This window comes from Charadrius vociferus, unplaced genomic scaffold, assembly GCF_000708025.1.
Source record: "Charadrius vociferus isolate BGI_N301 unplaced genomic scaffold, ASM70802v2 scaffold448, whole genome shotgun sequence".
In the NCBI taxonomy this organism is placed as follows: domain Eukaryota; kingdom Metazoa; phylum Chordata; class Aves; order Charadriiformes; family Charadriidae; genus Charadrius; species Charadrius vociferus.
Window position 1 is genome coordinate 22,081 of NW_009649753.1, and position 16,991 is coordinate 39,071.

The following is a 16,991-nucleotide window of genomic DNA, read 5'->3' on the forward strand; positions in this document are numbered from 1 at the left end:
TTGCAAAGCAATGATTTTATTGCACGTGTAAGTGTTCTAGCATTCTGCCTACAAGTCTTCTCCTTCCACACATAACTTTCCACAGACGTACAGATGCAATGGGAAAGATTTTAATCTAAAATCTCTGCTATTGGCAATTGCAAAAGAAAAGATGCTGGATTGTGTAAAACAGACATTTAATGTAATTTGGATTTTACATATATTCCCTTTTCTTTACCTGATCTGTAAGGTAGCCGCTTAAGTTCATCATCGTCAGTAAGGAGTTCATTCTGAGAAATCACAATTTTGTCCTGTAGGAAAAGGACATGGAATCACAAGTAATTATCCAGACTGATGGTATTCATACATTCTTTAACTTAAGCAATTGTATTGTCAATGACCTATATAATAGGAAAAGATTGATTCAAGCTTTTTCTCACATGTTATTCCATACTGCTTTCAGCTTTCACTTTGAAAATACTCTAACTTCCTGGGGTGATGCAGCAACTGAGTTCTTTACTGTGGGTGCATGAACTGGAACATATTTTTAGTATCTATCCCCCGTAATTTTTCAGTTCAGGCTACTACCAATGACTTTAAGTATTTATTTTTCTAATCTGGTTACTGAAATGCTGGATAGAACCCGTGGAGGGAATAGTTACCTTTGTGGATAGGTAAATTACAGCACTAAGTGACGTCTCAGAATGAGAATAACCAGACTTATCATATACAGCCATTAGGGTTCCATTGTGTGGCAGGCTGGAACTCTGGAGGAAAACAGTGAAAAGGGAAATCTGTGAATAACAATGATTTGTAGAATAAGTGTATATCATAGGAAGACCTCAGTTTGTGTTCCAGTAGGAAACCAAAGACAGACTAAAATGTATCCATTTGATATCGTGTGTTTCTAGACTGCAAGAAATTACCTTCATAAGAATGTAAGTGCAAACCCCATGGAACCTGTATGATCTAGAATCAAATGTGGTAACAAAGGAGCCTCCTTCCAGTGAACACCTTCCAGGGCAGGGCAAGTCTTTGCAGTTCCATTGACCCATCATGCATTTACTGAGGAAAAAAAGAAATTCTATGTAAGGTTATTCTCATACTAAGGCACTATTTACCAGCAGAGGATTTGATCCTTCTATCTGGAGGTTTTGCTGTAGCTGATCAACATGCAAAATTGGTTAGTGAACATACATATACATTCTGAACTTTACTTCCACTGTTTTGAAATTTCTTTTCTTTATGCTCTAAAAACTCAGCCACTTCCTAGTAGTGGAAGATATAATTTGACTTTTCTCCTTATGCTTTCTATGCTTTGATTTTCTTCATCTATGTGTATCAGTTGAAGTTTTTCATCTTAATTCAAAGTTGCTGAACTTTTGTATGCATTGTCAGTAAACTTTCCTGAATAGATTAATCATAAAAAGTGTGTTCATTGTTACAGTCCTGAGGATCAAATTCCATTATTTATCCTTTATTTTATTTATTATAATTATGATAGCAAGAGAAGTAACACCTAAAAAATCCCCTTTTTTGAAAAAAAAATCCAAATTTTAAAAATTATTGTCTTAAGTAATTATTTTTATGTTGCAAAACAGAAGTTTAGTTTTCAGCTCTGCTTTAGTGATGAGAAATGCTGAGATTGCCAGGAAGAAATTGTAAATACTGGATATTTGTTTTATACGAATTTTACCTCCACTTCCACAGAGGAGATAAAAATGTTACTGTTTTGTGTGGCCTGAAGGAGCATTTATATTTGTACAGATTAATCAGGAAATGAGACATGTACATCTTCAATTACAAATGTATGATTTGTGGCACTTAAGGAGCTGGCCTCAGAGATGGTATGACACATGTGCAGCTGCCCTCTGAAAAGTTAGGCTAAATTTTCCAATCGCTTCATGAGGATACTCTCCATCCTCTCATGAAAGTACCTGTTGCTACTCACCAGGTCCTACATGCTGCTTTCATTGTCTCACCAGGACCATATATTTTCCCATTCAGTGTACATGGACACTGCCTAATGTGAACACATGTTCGATTCTTTGAGATGTCATCGAGAACAGTTCCTGCCAAAGAAGATAAACAAAATACTTTTCCATATCCTTACTTAGCACTAAAGCTATTACAGATTGAATGCCTTCCAAAATTGGCTTGAGAATGCTATTCTTGCACAGCCAGTGCCCATAATTAGAGATATAACATGCAGGACATTTTCTCTTAATTAAAATAAAATTGACTCTTTATAGTGATAACAGCATTTGGCTACTTTGTTATACGAAAGTGCAGACAATAGTCTTCATTTGAAATTTGAACTTAATTTGAAATAACAGTAGGCTTGAATTTTATTTTTTAATTATTTTTTTTTTTGCTATGACACTCTAATTAAGTTGGAAATTTTGAAGAATGGACACATTCTATTTCCTAGAGTACTAAGTCTAGCTTAAAACATGTAGCTGATAACATGTAGCTGACAACACATTACTTTTGACTACTAAAAAATGATGATGATAGTGATGTAAATACCCACATCATAGTACCTTGGAGGATATTCAAGAAATGATGCAAATGATAGTCATAATTACAATTTTTGAGGAAGTTTATCTTGAACTATTTTCAAGGGATTTTACAAAATGCCCATAATATTGCAGAACTTCTCTGAGGTAGGCTACCTCTTGCTGGTACCCTGAAAGGCTAGATACCTGTTTGGGATAGGAAATTACTTCAGCTTACTCACTGTATATTACAGTACAGAGCTTTAAGATGGCAGCATATTGCCCCATCACATATCATAGTCTTGTGAAGAAAATCCTTTCACAGCTCTGTTCTTGCAAATAATGACCAAATATCTTTAAGGACGATAACTATTCAAGACTCTAGTATTACTATGTTACCCAAGAAATGGCAGTTCTAGCAGCACAATGCCCTGAAATGCACTGCTAGTTCATTATTAAGAAGTCTGTTCCACTTGACTGGACATATGCCAAAAACTTTTGTATGGGCCATTTAGGACATGATGAATAAAGAAACGATACCTTCTGGACAAAAGCAACCATAGGTACAGTGACTGGAACAGCTGTACTCTGGGTTGGAACAGGTTTTAATACATGGAGAACCACACTCCTCATAGATTTGGTTAGCAGAACATTTTCCCACAGCTGCAACAAACAGTGAAAGTGTTAAGATTTCTAAAGTGTAAACATATAAGAATCTCTCATCTACCACCTAGGCTGGAGAAGGCCTTGTGATTTCTGGCACTAATGTTCTCCTATCGTGCCTCAGTACTAAGTTCATCATCTGAGTATTCATCATTACCATCATATTCACTCTAGCTTTTATTCATTTTTCATGCCCTATTCATTAGAAACTCTTTTCAGAAGCTTGAAGAATGGCAAACAGGCTATACTGCAGCCTAATAAACTAACACAAATCAGATTTGCGGTAGCAGTTGAAGGATTTAAAGAATGTAACTCTTGATCTTATGTATAGTTCCTGCTTCTAAGACATTATCTGCTTTTCAGAATGCATCTACCTAGCAATTCTAATATATAGAACTCAGCATACATTTTATTATGTGATAAATTCAAGCAGAGATTTTTCTTTACCTGAAAGAGTGAAAATAAGTAAGGGAGGGAAATAGAGGTAGTTAGAGATGAAGCAGAAAAAGAAACAATAAAGATTAAAAGGTTCATTACCTTTGTATATTTGGCATTTATTTGCAAATTCTTAGTTTCTCAACTCTGGGGGTTTGGTGGGCGGGGGGCGGAAATAGGGTTACCATTCCTTTTTTTTTTTAAAGCTTTGCCTTTTATCACTTTACTACCAGTCATGGTACTGGTCTACTGGCAACATGAAAAATGCTACGACTTAGAGAAAACCAGGCTATTATTTACCTGTGATTAGTAAGAATTATTGTACAGCTCTGTGAAGGCACACAGTGCCTTGCTATTATTTCTCTGAATCTATAAAATGTCACTAAGAATTTACAATTTTGGAGGATTAAAACCAATTGTAGACCAACCAAAGAATAAAATGGGTTACAAATTTATGTAAGACATAACCTTGGAGAAGAGGAGGGGAAAATTATTTTAGAAAGAAGTGCAATTTTAAAGTGTCAAGGATGATAATGGAGCTTCACGGGTAATATTTTCAGTAAGTATGAGGAAATAATGAAAGAAAACTCAGTGTTAAATACAAAACAAAAAATGAAGAGTGGCACCAGTATGTGAAGATCAAGAGGAGAATAGAAGAATATGACACTGGAGATGCAGGGAGAACAAAATGTTACAAGGCCTCATAAGTAACAATGGTGAGATGATAGACTACGGCAAGTTAAACTCTGACTTCAGGAATATAATTCATCTGGGATTTCAGTCATCTTATGTTAAAATCTAAATGGTAGCCAATCTTAAAGATTTTTGAAACAGACTAGGAATTAAGGGATAATGAGAAACATATTCTTGTCAAAGAAATTTATTTTATGAATTTGCTACACGTGACCATATATTCATATAAAGGATAAATAAAAATATTATTAAATTATATGCATCTGAAGGACAGTATCGTATCAAGCAAGGTGATTTTGAAAGCTTCTCTTTTTTGACATGAGCTGCATTTCTGATAATTTAATGTGTGAGTTGCTTTAGAAATAACTTCAATTTAAGTTAATTTTGACCTTTTTTATGATCTCCATATTCTGTTATAATACAATGAATCCTGCTATACAACACTGACTGTAGATTTCAGGAGGATTCAGAAAGACTGCAAAAAGGGAATCAGAACTTCGATAACAAATAGACACTTGAGTGTGTCTAATCAGGTACAGCTTGGAGAGTAATGAAAGAGTTGCTTCCTATTTACTTCCAATCAGTAGTTGCAACTAAGGAAGTTGAGCATCTGAAAATGGATTACTGAAAATCTCCTGTGAATGAAAGGGGTTATGGCAATTGTTAGTAAAAAGGTTCAAAGACTTCAGAGGCCACTTAAAAGTTCTCTCTCTTCACTGGCTAAATTTGCCAAGTACAATAGTGAAAAAACTCTACTAAGAGATAACAGCCTCCTGTTGGAAGTCTAAGAAATTCAACAGTTTTCACTTGGTGGATGTTTATTTTATGGTCATTCATCAAGATATAGGAGCTACATTTCATCCTTCTTGCTTCTCCTTTGAGGTTTCCATGCTCTCCTTCTTAACATTTTACCAAAGACTACTGTTGTCTTCTTAGGAAAATAATTTGTTTAATTCAAGATGGTAGAGACTTTTCTATCAGTTGATTTAAATTCTAGTTAATCATCATTCTCCTTCTGTGTAAGATATAGCAAGGTTAACTACAATCTCCTATGAATAAAACATTTGAACTTACAGCAGAAGTTTTCAGTTCTCCAGTTGAACACCATTTGATGGGACATAGCACATTGCCTTGAATATTCTGACAGCGTAGAGCAAGTGCAATTGTTTTGTCCTGGCTCACTGCAGTCCTGCATATCAATCTGGCAACGAATAACAAACCCATCCTTTGGCACACTGCAGGTTGGTGACACCAAGTTAAGTAGCTGAGAGCAGATCATGGCCTAAATAAAAAGAGAAAGAAAATTGTTCCTAGTAGTGTTTCCCCCATGTGAAAACCACAGTAGTATATCGCTGCTAGTTACGATTTTCTTGTTGGTTTGTTTGCCTTTCCCCCCCTATAGTTTAGTAATATGTATTTGACTTAAAATGCATGAGAAATTCATGAATAGAAGGGAATATCAATCCGTTGTAGAATAGAAGGATCTTGATATGTTGAATTAGTTCCACTTGTCAAGTTGAAAATCGATCCCCCTAAAACCGGCTGAGAACGTTACAGGCAGGCAGTATGTTGTCTCATGCAGATTCAGTTCTAGGACAAATATCCCTGATGTGAAGACAGCAACATTCATTGTCCTTTGAGCAAACATTAGATATGTTTGTATTGCCTACCAGGTTGCCTACTGCAGTATGTGGTCTCAAAGAGAAACAATGTAAAAAGGTTAAACCTCCCAGCCAACAAAAGTTCTCCACCAGATTAAAATATTTTTTTCGTTGTGAAAACAAGTAATATTTATAACCCTCTTCTTCAGAAAAGTATCTTCCTCACAGGACCCACAGAAAGTCCTGTTCTTTATTCCTGCTTTTCTTTTCAAAGAGATGCTACAAAACTAGCGTTTCCCTGTTTTTCTCTTCTGGGAAAAGGAGAATCTCAGGAGGATTCTAGTTGGCTCTTCCTCTGTACTATGAAAGTTAAACTTTTTAGCAAGGTGAATGGTTTCTATGTTCAAACTAAGATACTCTTGGGTTGCTAGAGAAGGAAGATGAAACTATTAAGGAAAAAAAGAAGAAAAATCTATTTCAAGAGAAAACTTTTAAAGCATTCTGTAATTACTAGTAACTTATAAGATGTATACAAATAAGTACATGAGAATTGCAAAGTAAGATCATATTCTTGTGAAGAAGTACAAATGGAACCAAACAGCATAATCATGCTATGTGAAGTGAAATGCTTTTTAGAGGATCGCAGCGAGTATTTCCCATTAGGTATATGGTGACTTTATGACCTCCTATGTAGAAAAAAAGAACAGGTTGCTGAGAGAAATTGTGGAATTCCCATTTCCTCAGCCTGGAAGATCCACCCAGCAAACACTCAAAACCTACTAGGACATTGGCCTGGACAACCTGCTTTAACTGACCCTGCTTGAGCAGAGAGGTTGGACTAGATGATCTGAAGAGAACCCTTTCAAGCTAAGCCATTCTGTGATTCTGTAAACCCTGTGTGGGAATGCAAAATTTGAGTTTCCCTGGTGAAACAATATAACAGGATCTTTCTAAGTAGGATTTGATCCCTGTATCTGCAAAGTCTAAGAAATAGAAGGCCTTTTGTTCTTTGCTGCTACCAAGCTTCTTATTTCTGTCATAGTTACATGGATGCATCATGTTTCGGGTACACTGATTTTCTTTTCATCCAGGACTGAAAGTGATAGCAGTTGATAGTGGCTGGCTCTGTTACAAACGCTGCTATCTGGCAATATGTTAAAAGCATCATTGAATGTCTCCAAGTCTGTACAGCTTATAATGTCAGGTCTCTAGTTATGCAACATAAAGTTCTTTAAATCTTCACTGGTTTCCATTCATTTCATGTGATGACCTGCATGAAATTTCAGAAAGCTGTGAGCTAAATGCTGGTAGGTTTATATGAGCAATATTAAATGCAGCCTCAAAAATGCCCATGGGCCCTTTTCAAAATGTATTTTAATGCAAAGAACTCCTTTTCTTTCTCATATCATGCTATAGAAATTTTCACTTTATCCATATTCATGGAATTAGATTTTATGAAACCACTGCCTCTCTGTTGTTGGTTTCTGTCTATCTTTCCACTGCTGTTAAGAACCATGCTGCAGAAAAGCCAAGATCTTTCTTACGTATTTTTTGTGAGGAATGGTGGAAACTGGTATCTCCTCAGACAGGCATATCTCTGACGGATCGTCCATTTTTTGTAAAGCAGCAAATTTATATGTATCCAGCAATTTACCTGTAAATTGAAAGGTTATAACATGTCAGGAAAAAGCCCACATGGATTTGTTTAATTGTTGCTGTGATGTAGCAAAACTCAGATTCTATTCTTTGACTGTGAAAGGTCCTACTAATTAAACTTCCTGATGATAACAACTACTTCTTTTGCCCTTTACCTGGAGTCTATTCAGTAAAGCATGCTTTTATCACCTCTGAGCTATTTCCTTATCTATCACTTCTACTACCTTGCATGATACCACCTGCTACTGTTTATCTGCCAGCTGTGTTACCTTTTGCCAGCTGCTAATTCATGCCTCTTCTCCTCATCCTTCATTCTTGTATTTTCCCCTATGTGTGGGGTTAAACTCCTCACAAGCCAAAAAATTTTGTATACGTTTTAGAACTCATTTCTGTGATGTGCATAGAAAAGCGCATCTGGCTGTGTTGATCTGAGATTAGTTTACTGTGCAATTTAATGTCTCCGTACTAACACTGTAGTTCAGATTAGCAATGTGCTTTTAAAGCAAATTTTCTAAACATCCCCACTCTGTACAATTTGATTTCCATTGTGGAGTGGTCTTGGCATAGAGGGTTCCTTTATGATGAAAACAAGCCAGAAGATGTGCTCCAAGAGCATGCATAGTAGGCTCCAACTCTAATGAGCATTAGTTCAACAGCCCAGATTAGAGTGACTCTGAAGTGAACCCCCCAAATCACATATAGTGCAGATGTCAAGTCCCCAGCACGAACTTGTTCTAAAGATCCACTCTTATTGGGACACACAACTTGTTAATGTTCTTGTCCACTGTTTGTTTTTTTTATTATAGCCTCATTCTTTCTTCTGCCTAATGTAATAATTTCCCTCACTGTGCCTTGCTATGAACATAGACTGTTCTTAAAGTGAGGTGAGAGACAGAGTGATCCGTACCAGCTGTTTCTAAAATACAGGAGAGCCCTTATCACTTGGCTGAGGAACGCACAATATTATCATCATCAAATAATAGTGTATAGCATAACCATGTGATTTTCCAACACACGAAAAAACTTCTTTACAGTTAGGGTGACAGAGCACTGGAACAGGCTGCCCAGGGAGGTTGTGGAGTCTCCTTCTCTGGAGATTTTCAAAACCCACCTGGATGCAGTCCTGAGTAATGTGCTTTGGGCAATCCTGCTTTAGCAGGGGAGTTGGACTAGATGATCTCTAGAGGTCCCTTCCAACTCTGAAAATTCTGTGATTCTGATATAGGTATGTTGTTAACATATGGGAGTGTTTTACTCAATTCTGAAACCGAGTGAGCCATCAGAGCAATGTTCATACAGTATTAAATTTCCACCTTGACTCAGTTTAACTAGTTGTCCTTCCATCTGACCTGTCCTTAGATCTTACCTTCACTCACGAATTCATTCAATTCATAACCATCATAATTTCCACACATTCCACATGTTTTCCCCATATATTTTTTTTCAGTCAAAACCTAAAATAAAATAAAAGGAAACATTTAAGAGGATCAACCTAAGTAAAATTATCTATGCAGAATTACCTTTCTAAAGCTAATTCAGTTCAAGGATCCAATTAAATGTGATCCTTCTCATTAATTTCAGTGACTTGATTGGAGGAAAAGTTTTGGAAGCGGTAACTTCTTTTCCCAATAGGCAAATAGTGATTGTTATGATTTTTTGATTTAATAAAAGAATAAGATTCTAAGACATTTGCAGAGAATTGAGGGGGATAATATTCTAAGGAGCCAGAAAATATAGAAAAGGAAATGATGCTGCTTCCTTGCTCATATCTTTGCTGACAGAGCACAAACTTTAGGGTTGTTCGCTTAAGAAATTGAAGGTTACAGGAAGGAATCTGTTTTCAGAACAAGCTTATTCAATTGTCTATTGCTCTGACGAGTAAAGTGGTAATATTACTGCTGGCTACAATCAATGAATTATTATGAAAACCTTAGATCAGAGGAAATAATCTGACTATATGTAGAATACAGGGTGTAACCATCACAGTAGCATTTCCTGTTATATCTGTGATAGTAATGCTGGTAAATCTCCAAAAGAAGTTATTACATAACAATCACCCTGTTTTAGCAAACTTACCAGTTTACAATTCAGTGTCTTTTGTGGCATTACTATCACACGTCATGCTAAGAATATGTATCCTCTTTAAAATATATAAGTGATTTTCAGGGAAAACATGAAAAGATTCAGAAGAAGGAGAGAAACAAAGGAGCTGGTAGGAACATCATACGTTTGAAACCAAAAGATGCCCAGGAGAAGCACAGTCGAAATGACAAAACTATGGCAGACACTATTAAATTCTACACAGCTTTAAACAACTTCAACAACCTTTTAGCAAAACATTGTAGCTGCTGGAATAACCTGAAGGAAGTTTAAAATCTGTGAAAGCATCCACAGATCTCAACATTGGTGGCTTTAGTTAACTACCAATGCTGGAAGTGAAAGGAACACGCAGGTATAAAAAGCAAAGTTGTTTATTTCAAGAGGAAGGGATGAAGCAGGAAAAGAATAAATATCTGAATAGTGAACACATGCAAAAAGTCTGCAGAGATCTAGCCATTTGAGTAAGTCAGTGAGAATTTTCTCTTCTGCTTTATGAGAACATTTTACTAACCATGAGATAGTCATCATTGTTCCACATCACAACTAGCTCCATCTCCATCAGCTTGGCCACGAGACGGATGTTGCGTCCATAAGGTGCTATTTGAATTCCATTGCTGGTGTAAGGCAACTTAATGACACTGTAATACGATGAGAAGCGAAACTGACCTTCTCATACCAATATTACACAGGTATTAGTTATCTTCTTTAGATATAGTACACATACAATCTGAGTAATTGCAGCAACATGAAATATAATTTTTTTCCTTTGTAACTGTAACATTTTAAGATATATTAAAATTTATGTTAATTGAAAATCAATGTCAGCAGTTTCATACGAGAATCACCAGGAGATAGTTGCATACTAATTATACTAGTGAAAATGTTTGCACAGGACTTAGCATCCTCACTTGGTTTGGTTTTATTAGGGTATAGTTAGACATTTCAAGAATTTGTAACAGCACAGTTGGTGTGGTAGAACTCTTGCTGATTACCCTGAAGAGCTTCTATGGACTACAACCTGGTAATATAGGAATTATTGCTATGACTGAAAACTGACAAAGTTAGAGAAAGCCAAAATGGGAATGTTGTAGTAGAATTAGGTTTTCATCCTTGCGGCAGTATTCTAATGCTACTAACTAACAACATTAAAGAACAAATCTATTTTGCTAAGTACTCAGTCAGCATGTGATACAGTCATACAAAAGTTGGTTGGAAGGGACCTTCTGAAGTTTCCCAGGCCAGCCTTCCACCTGAAGCAGGGTTACATGCGACACTACACCAGGCCAGTCTTGGCATTTGGTACTTGCGAATGCAGGACAAAAATTTGAAATGCAGATCATTGGGTTAAGCCCATAGATTTATACACTTTTCCTGGAACGTAAACTAATAAAGTAAGTTTTTCTAATTACAGTTTGCTAAATTAAGGTTAAAGAAAGAGCTGCAAGTTGTCTTTTTTTCGTGATGGTTATTGTAACTAGGAAACCACAATAAGATACAGACAATCCACAGTCAATTATTTCCCATATCTGCCTGTACTCACAGATGAAAATTCAACACTGCCTATCTGATAAAAATGCTGAAAACTTCCCTGGAGAAATTTCCTTGTATGGGAGCAATTTGTGTAGAAGAATGAATAATGCAGAACCCAAAGGTAATTCAGTGTAATTCCTCAATAAAACAGTTTTCTGGACACAGTAATCCTTGGAATAATGTGAACAGTCAATGGTCTCATATACAAGGACTTCTTTGTAAGCCCCTCCAAAATTTCTCTGTTGGTTGTATAGTTTAAAGTTTTTGTACCCTATATATGTGTTATCTTTAGCACATGAACTCTAAGCAAAACACAGGAAATCCAGCTAATACCTACTAAAAGGTATAAGCCATTTCATCTGTGCTTGTAGTAGAGATAAGCATAAGCAGACTGGTAGTATTGGGGAGACTGTAGTTTCCATGGGAGAACTGTTTTGGTCTGAGGTTATTTTATTATCTCTTTGCCTATACAAATGTACTCTAAGCTTGTTTCAAATAACTGCTAATGAAATACTTATCTAGAGAGTGTGAATGCTTGATAGGAAGAAATAGGAGTAGAGTCCAGTTAGGTGTGCTAACTTCTGTGATCTGCTGATTAATTTTTCATGCAAAGTAGTCTTCTTTAGTGCAACTGCTTTATGACTCCTTGCCTTCTTTAAACACTTTTTTTCACATTCATCGCAGAATCTTACCCAACACTCCTGACAGAAATGCTGCCTTTCTCAACAATGACAACAGAAGGTCCCAGCTCAATAATGATCCTCGCAATTTTTTTGTCCAGCCCACGGCGGAACTGAATGTTGAAGTCTGGGCTGGTTTCATCACATACAGTTGCAAAGATATAGTTGCAGGTCCCAGTGAAGTCATACTGGTATTTATCAAAGGTTGAAAAATGCCCTCCACCCCAGGTAGAACAGGAATCCTTGCTCAAAACTATGAAAGTGAAAGAGGAAAATGGTTTTAGGTTTCCTAACAGCATATTTGCTCATTTTGATTGCCATTTCAAGTATAAATGTAACAAAAAGCTAGTAAGTTTCTACTCAGATTAATTATGTAAACAACATCCTAGCTAATTTTTTTTTGTAACCTCAAAATTTTATCTCAAGTCAGGAAGTGAAACAATAGCTGAAGTCAGAGCAATATTCATATTTACTGTAAGCAGAGGAGAGCTCCCTAGCTTCCTAGATTGGGAAACACCCTTCCATCTCCTTTGTGGGTAATATCTTCCTATTTCAGTCTGCTCGATCCGTTTGCAAAGGCAACAGCTTGCTAGTGGAGAGACCTTTAACATCTCAGGCACAACATTTATGAACATCTATGGCATTACTGTATCATGATTCATTGCATAGTCAGGTCGTTAGATATTCAAAGGCAGTCGTCAAAGCCCAACTTGTTAAGTTCCCACTTTTTTTGGCTCTGTGTTTGTATGACAAAGTTCCAGACAGCTTTGTAAATATATGGTATCAGTTTTTGTTTATAAAAAGTAATCACTTTTCATCTGAATGGACAGAGTTTAGGAGGTTGAAATGAATAATGTTAAAAGAGATACAACTCCAGCGCTTGATGTTAGATATTTCTGTACCTACTTAAAGCATTTGAACAGTCCCTCTGAAGTTGATAGAACTTCTGAAGTAAGTAAAATCATGTCCTTGGTTATATATTTCCAGACTCAGATTGTTACTTTTCATTTTTCAATTATTTTTGCTTATGGAGTTATATGAAGCTTGGGTATCTTACAATATGTCTTAGAAGCATAAAGTACCAGGTAAGTTTGGCAAAGTCTACCTGCAACTTATATTCACTGCTTTGTCTTTACAAAACATTTTTTTACTCTGAAAGAGTGATCAAATGACTACAGAGTGCTACTGTTTGGTTTTTTTTCTGGTCATGTAGAAAATACTGTTTCCCAATGAGCTGTTACCTGTTGGCAAAAAGTACTCCTCTTCCATACTTCTGTGCTGTCTCGAACGTCTGACTGGAAAATAGGAATCGGCTAATTGTTATCATTGATCCTTCATGCCCAATTCCAGCTAGTTTAATATACTGTGCTTAAGTGATACTGACCAGCAAACCCCAGCTTTTTTAGAGTGTGCCAAGGAATGATTACCTGGGCTTGCACAACGGTCAGAGTGCAATAGGTGCCCCTTTCTATAAATATAGGAGTGTCTTTAGTGTATTTGTTTTATTTAAATCTTATCAGAGAAAAATAACAAATGGGTATGTCAATAACTCAAGAAAGTTCAAAACTAGATTATATATTTGCCTTTTGAGTTCAGTTTTTATTAAGTGATATCTAGGGATTTTCTTTTAATTTGTGTATATCCATGCCTTACTGTTCCTTTTGCTTTAAGAACAGATGGAAGACAGAGATGAGTTGCTGAACATTACTTTTTTGGGGGGGCTAATGACAAGTGCGCAACTATTTTTAGTTTGAACTTCATGTAGCTTTTCCATGTTTATTCTGAATGAGAACTCGCATAATTTAAGCCACTCCCTGCTTCTTCATCCTAAAGAAATGCAAATAGTAAATTTGCATTTTATGTAATTCTTTTTGTTCTACACCTCTGCATTTTCCCCAAACTAGATTAAGAATTTCGTTGTTAACCACTGAAATGCAGCAACTTTTGGAGTACACAGAGTTGCTTTTTAACAGTATGCAACAGTAAAGCACAGTATTTTAATGTAAAACATGAAGATTCTGGATTACTAGTAATGTCTGTAAAAAGAATATGATAGAAAAATTTGTTCAGAATACTAGGACTGATATCCACATTTATTTTAGAAAGTATCAAGTGAAAATTGTTTGTTTTCAGAAGGGTTAATGCCTTCTGTATCCTGTCTTAGCAGAGGAACAGCACCTCCTGTAAAATACAGTATATCATGTTAGCATGATGACATTTATTTGTTCTTGTCATGATGTGGAAAGCTGAATGTTTAGTGAATTAAATTTAAATTAAAGTCAGTGCCTCACATTTCTTCAGAAAAGAACTTGTGGAAAGTTGTATTGGTTCTGACCAAGGGTTGACAGCTCATTTGGGTTTTTTTTCCAGCAGTGATCATTAAGAGACTGCCCAAGGGAAGAGTACCATCAGGTCAAGCACGTATACTTCTCCAGATACTCTCTCAGTTATTTTCAGTTCAGGGGATTTTGTGAGGCTATTAGGATTTGTCTTACTCCCCCTGTGCTCTGGCTTCCAAGTACTTCTCCAGCCTCCTTTTGAACCAAAGTGAAATTTCTTTGTAACAGAAAATACCATAATCACTGCTGCCAAAAGTGACCATTTTAATTATGAGTAAACATTTTAATGATATCCACCTTTGTAACAGTACTTTTGATAGCTGATATTTTTAGTACTTTAAAACTATAATATGCTAATTATTTCGTGCTTCAGCATGGCACACATTTTTATGCAAGTAAGATACTAGTATCTCACTATTGTTCGTATTTCTTTGACTCAGAAGGACTAGCACAAATTTGCAGTAAGTAGGTGGCTGGAGTTAATTTTGCTTACAGATTTGGGTGCATACACACAAGCCATTCTTAGGAGTTAAGGGAAAACTTCTGGGAAACTACCAGAGCTGCGGCAACAATATCTTCAGCTGGCACAGCTGGATGTTGAAGCGGAGATCTGTCCATACCCTGACTCCCCACTGGCTGCTGGCTATAAAGGTGAGGAAGAACTATTTCATACTCTGATCTTTCGCTTGCACGTAAATTTGTTTTAATCTGCAGTCTTTAAAATAATCTCATAGATCTAGCCTATATGGAGAAGCAGCTTTATTTAATTTCCTGGATTTTGCAGCATCAAAACAATCTATTTCCTAAATTCTTAGATATTATTAGGCAGTAATTTGTAGAGATGAAAATCAAACAGATCACACAAATGACCTCAATAGCAAATTTCTAAATGTCAAAGGCTACTAAACTGCTCACAGTTTCTATCCTTTGGCATCAAAACCTCAGCACAGCACACTAAAGCACTTTCCAGTTAGTGTAAAACTTACCAGAGCAAGACAAGATATTTTACCATCTTTTTATAAGCAAAATCTTCATTTGGAATTTCTAAATATAATGCTTTAAAACATAAGGTCCTTTAGGCAAGGGTTTATTTTTGTTATGTGTTTTGTATAGTGTCTTCTGCACTATGGAATTGATGCTGAATGGAGTTGTTACTCATAGTTGCAACGTGAATATTAAATACCAGGTTTGGCACTTACTTCTTTGCAGAGATTCTTTCTGTTTTTGGAGAAAAAAGTGGGGCAAATAGTTTCCTTCCAAAGCTGTGAAAGGAAAAAGATAACAGGAAGAAGTTATTCTCTGAACACAAGGAAGCTGAATATTTGTTTGTTTATTTATTTATTTTTAAACACGGTACAGGTCAAAGCAAGGTCAGCACATATGAAGTATGCCCTGCCATACAAAACTGAACAGAAATTATAGTGGAAAACCACATAATTCAGCTTGTAATAAAAAATTCTTCTGCAAATGGTAAAATGTTGCCAGAAATTGTAGGCAATATGAGATTTCCTGTACCTCATCCTCAAATCCTATGTTCCTCATTAAAAGAACGTGGGATAAATCTTCCCTTGTGTTTTTGGATTCTTATTACACCATCTCGCTAGAAGTAGTGGAGGGAACAGCCAGAACTGGGAAAATAAGGGAAAAGTAATGTCCCATGTGTTCTTCACAAGAATCATGGGATCTGCAGCTGAAGAGTGGGAAATCCCCAGGCCTAGTTGTTGCTTTTGCTGTTCATGTTAAAGCAGAATGACAAAAGCTGTTATGTGCTGCCTTCTACACACTTGTCCACAAAGCATGTTCTGGTTATGAGAAGTCAAGGAAAGTTTAGCAAATACGGAGTACAGTGTGGGCCCTCTTCTGTGACAGACCCAGACCTACTGCATGTGCACAGCTGCACCATGTCCCCATACATACTCAAAGGCTCCTTTACCTGGCAGCTTGCTTCCTGCCCGAAGTGCCAAGAGAGTAAGATAGATGTTGAAAAGGGCCACCACAGCCAATGTACAAGCAGCGAGCCCTGTGCAAGGACACAGGTGGTGCAGGCATGGAGTGGGCTTTCATAGAGACAGTAGCTGAATGGTAACAACCAAAGCAAGCTGTAAGAAACAGGACCCGGAGTGCTTCAGAAGCATGCTACTAATTTTTAAAGTTCCAGTGTTTCTTAGCTAGCAGAATTCTCTATTGTATGTTTCGGATCTTTTGCAACAGAGAAAATAGGAAGCTATATTATGGCAGAAGGTTTCTTTAATCACATAAGCCAGGCCAAGTCTACATACATATCTATATATACACTAGAGCTCTGCAGGCTTCTGTTACTTCCTTATACACTGAAAAGAATAAAAGCCCCTAGGGAGCTCACCAATTGTAATAGACTCTCTACCCAATTGCACACTGTGCTGCTGAATGGGAGGTAATACTTATCATGTGGTATTGCAAGGATTGCAGGAAAACAGGTGAGTTTCTGCCTTGTATGTAAGTCTAGATTAAGGCACAAGAGGGCAATTTGGAGAATAAGAGTTTCAGCACATGCCTTTGCTTTGAATCTGAGATCCAGATGTCTCCAACTTCCCCACCAGTTTATGTCTCAGTTCTTCTCTGAAATAATACTGAAAAAGACATTATCTGGATAAACTGATCTAAGCTTTTAAGAGCTAAAATACTATCTTGGTGGAATTGCGTACGATGAATATCTAGACAGAGGGGGGAAAAAATCAAGGATGTAAGTTCAGTGACAGAAGTACTCCCACCCCAAATGTTGTTCTAGTAGCTTTAAATGACATTCATCTCAGTCAGTTGCCTAGACTCTCTTCACAG

At 36.6% G+C, this 16,991-nt stretch overlaps 1 protein-coding gene across 1 annotated transcript in view; it reads right to left on the reverse strand.

The window, feature by feature from the left end:
- MUC6 (mucin 6, oligomeric mucus/gel-forming) overlaps positions 1 to 13,104 on the reverse strand; it is a 31,180-nt gene extending 18,076 nt beyond the window's left edge. Inside the window, exons 1-11 of the mRNA XM_009890869.1 lie at positions 13,077 to 13,104; positions 11,848 to 12,088; positions 10,137 to 10,263; positions 8,892 to 8,979; positions 7,414 to 7,523; positions 5,343 to 5,550; positions 3,018 to 3,140; positions 1,931 to 2,051; positions 906 to 1,044; positions 642 to 746; positions 218 to 290 (exon numbers count right to left, since the gene is read on the reverse strand). Coding sequence (XP_009889171.1) covers positions 218 to 290; positions 642 to 746; positions 906 to 1,044; positions 1,931 to 2,051; positions 3,018 to 3,140; positions 5,343 to 5,550; positions 7,414 to 7,523; positions 8,892 to 8,979; positions 10,137 to 10,263; positions 11,848 to 12,088; positions 13,077 to 13,104 — 1,363 coding nt within the window. The remainder of the gene's footprint in view (positions 1 to 217; positions 291 to 641; positions 747 to 905; positions 1,045 to 1,930; positions 2,052 to 3,017; positions 3,141 to 5,342; positions 5,551 to 7,413; positions 7,524 to 8,891; positions 8,980 to 10,136; positions 10,264 to 11,847; positions 12,089 to 13,076) is intronic.
- Between the last annotated feature and the right edge of the window lie 3,887 nt (positions 13,105 to 16,991).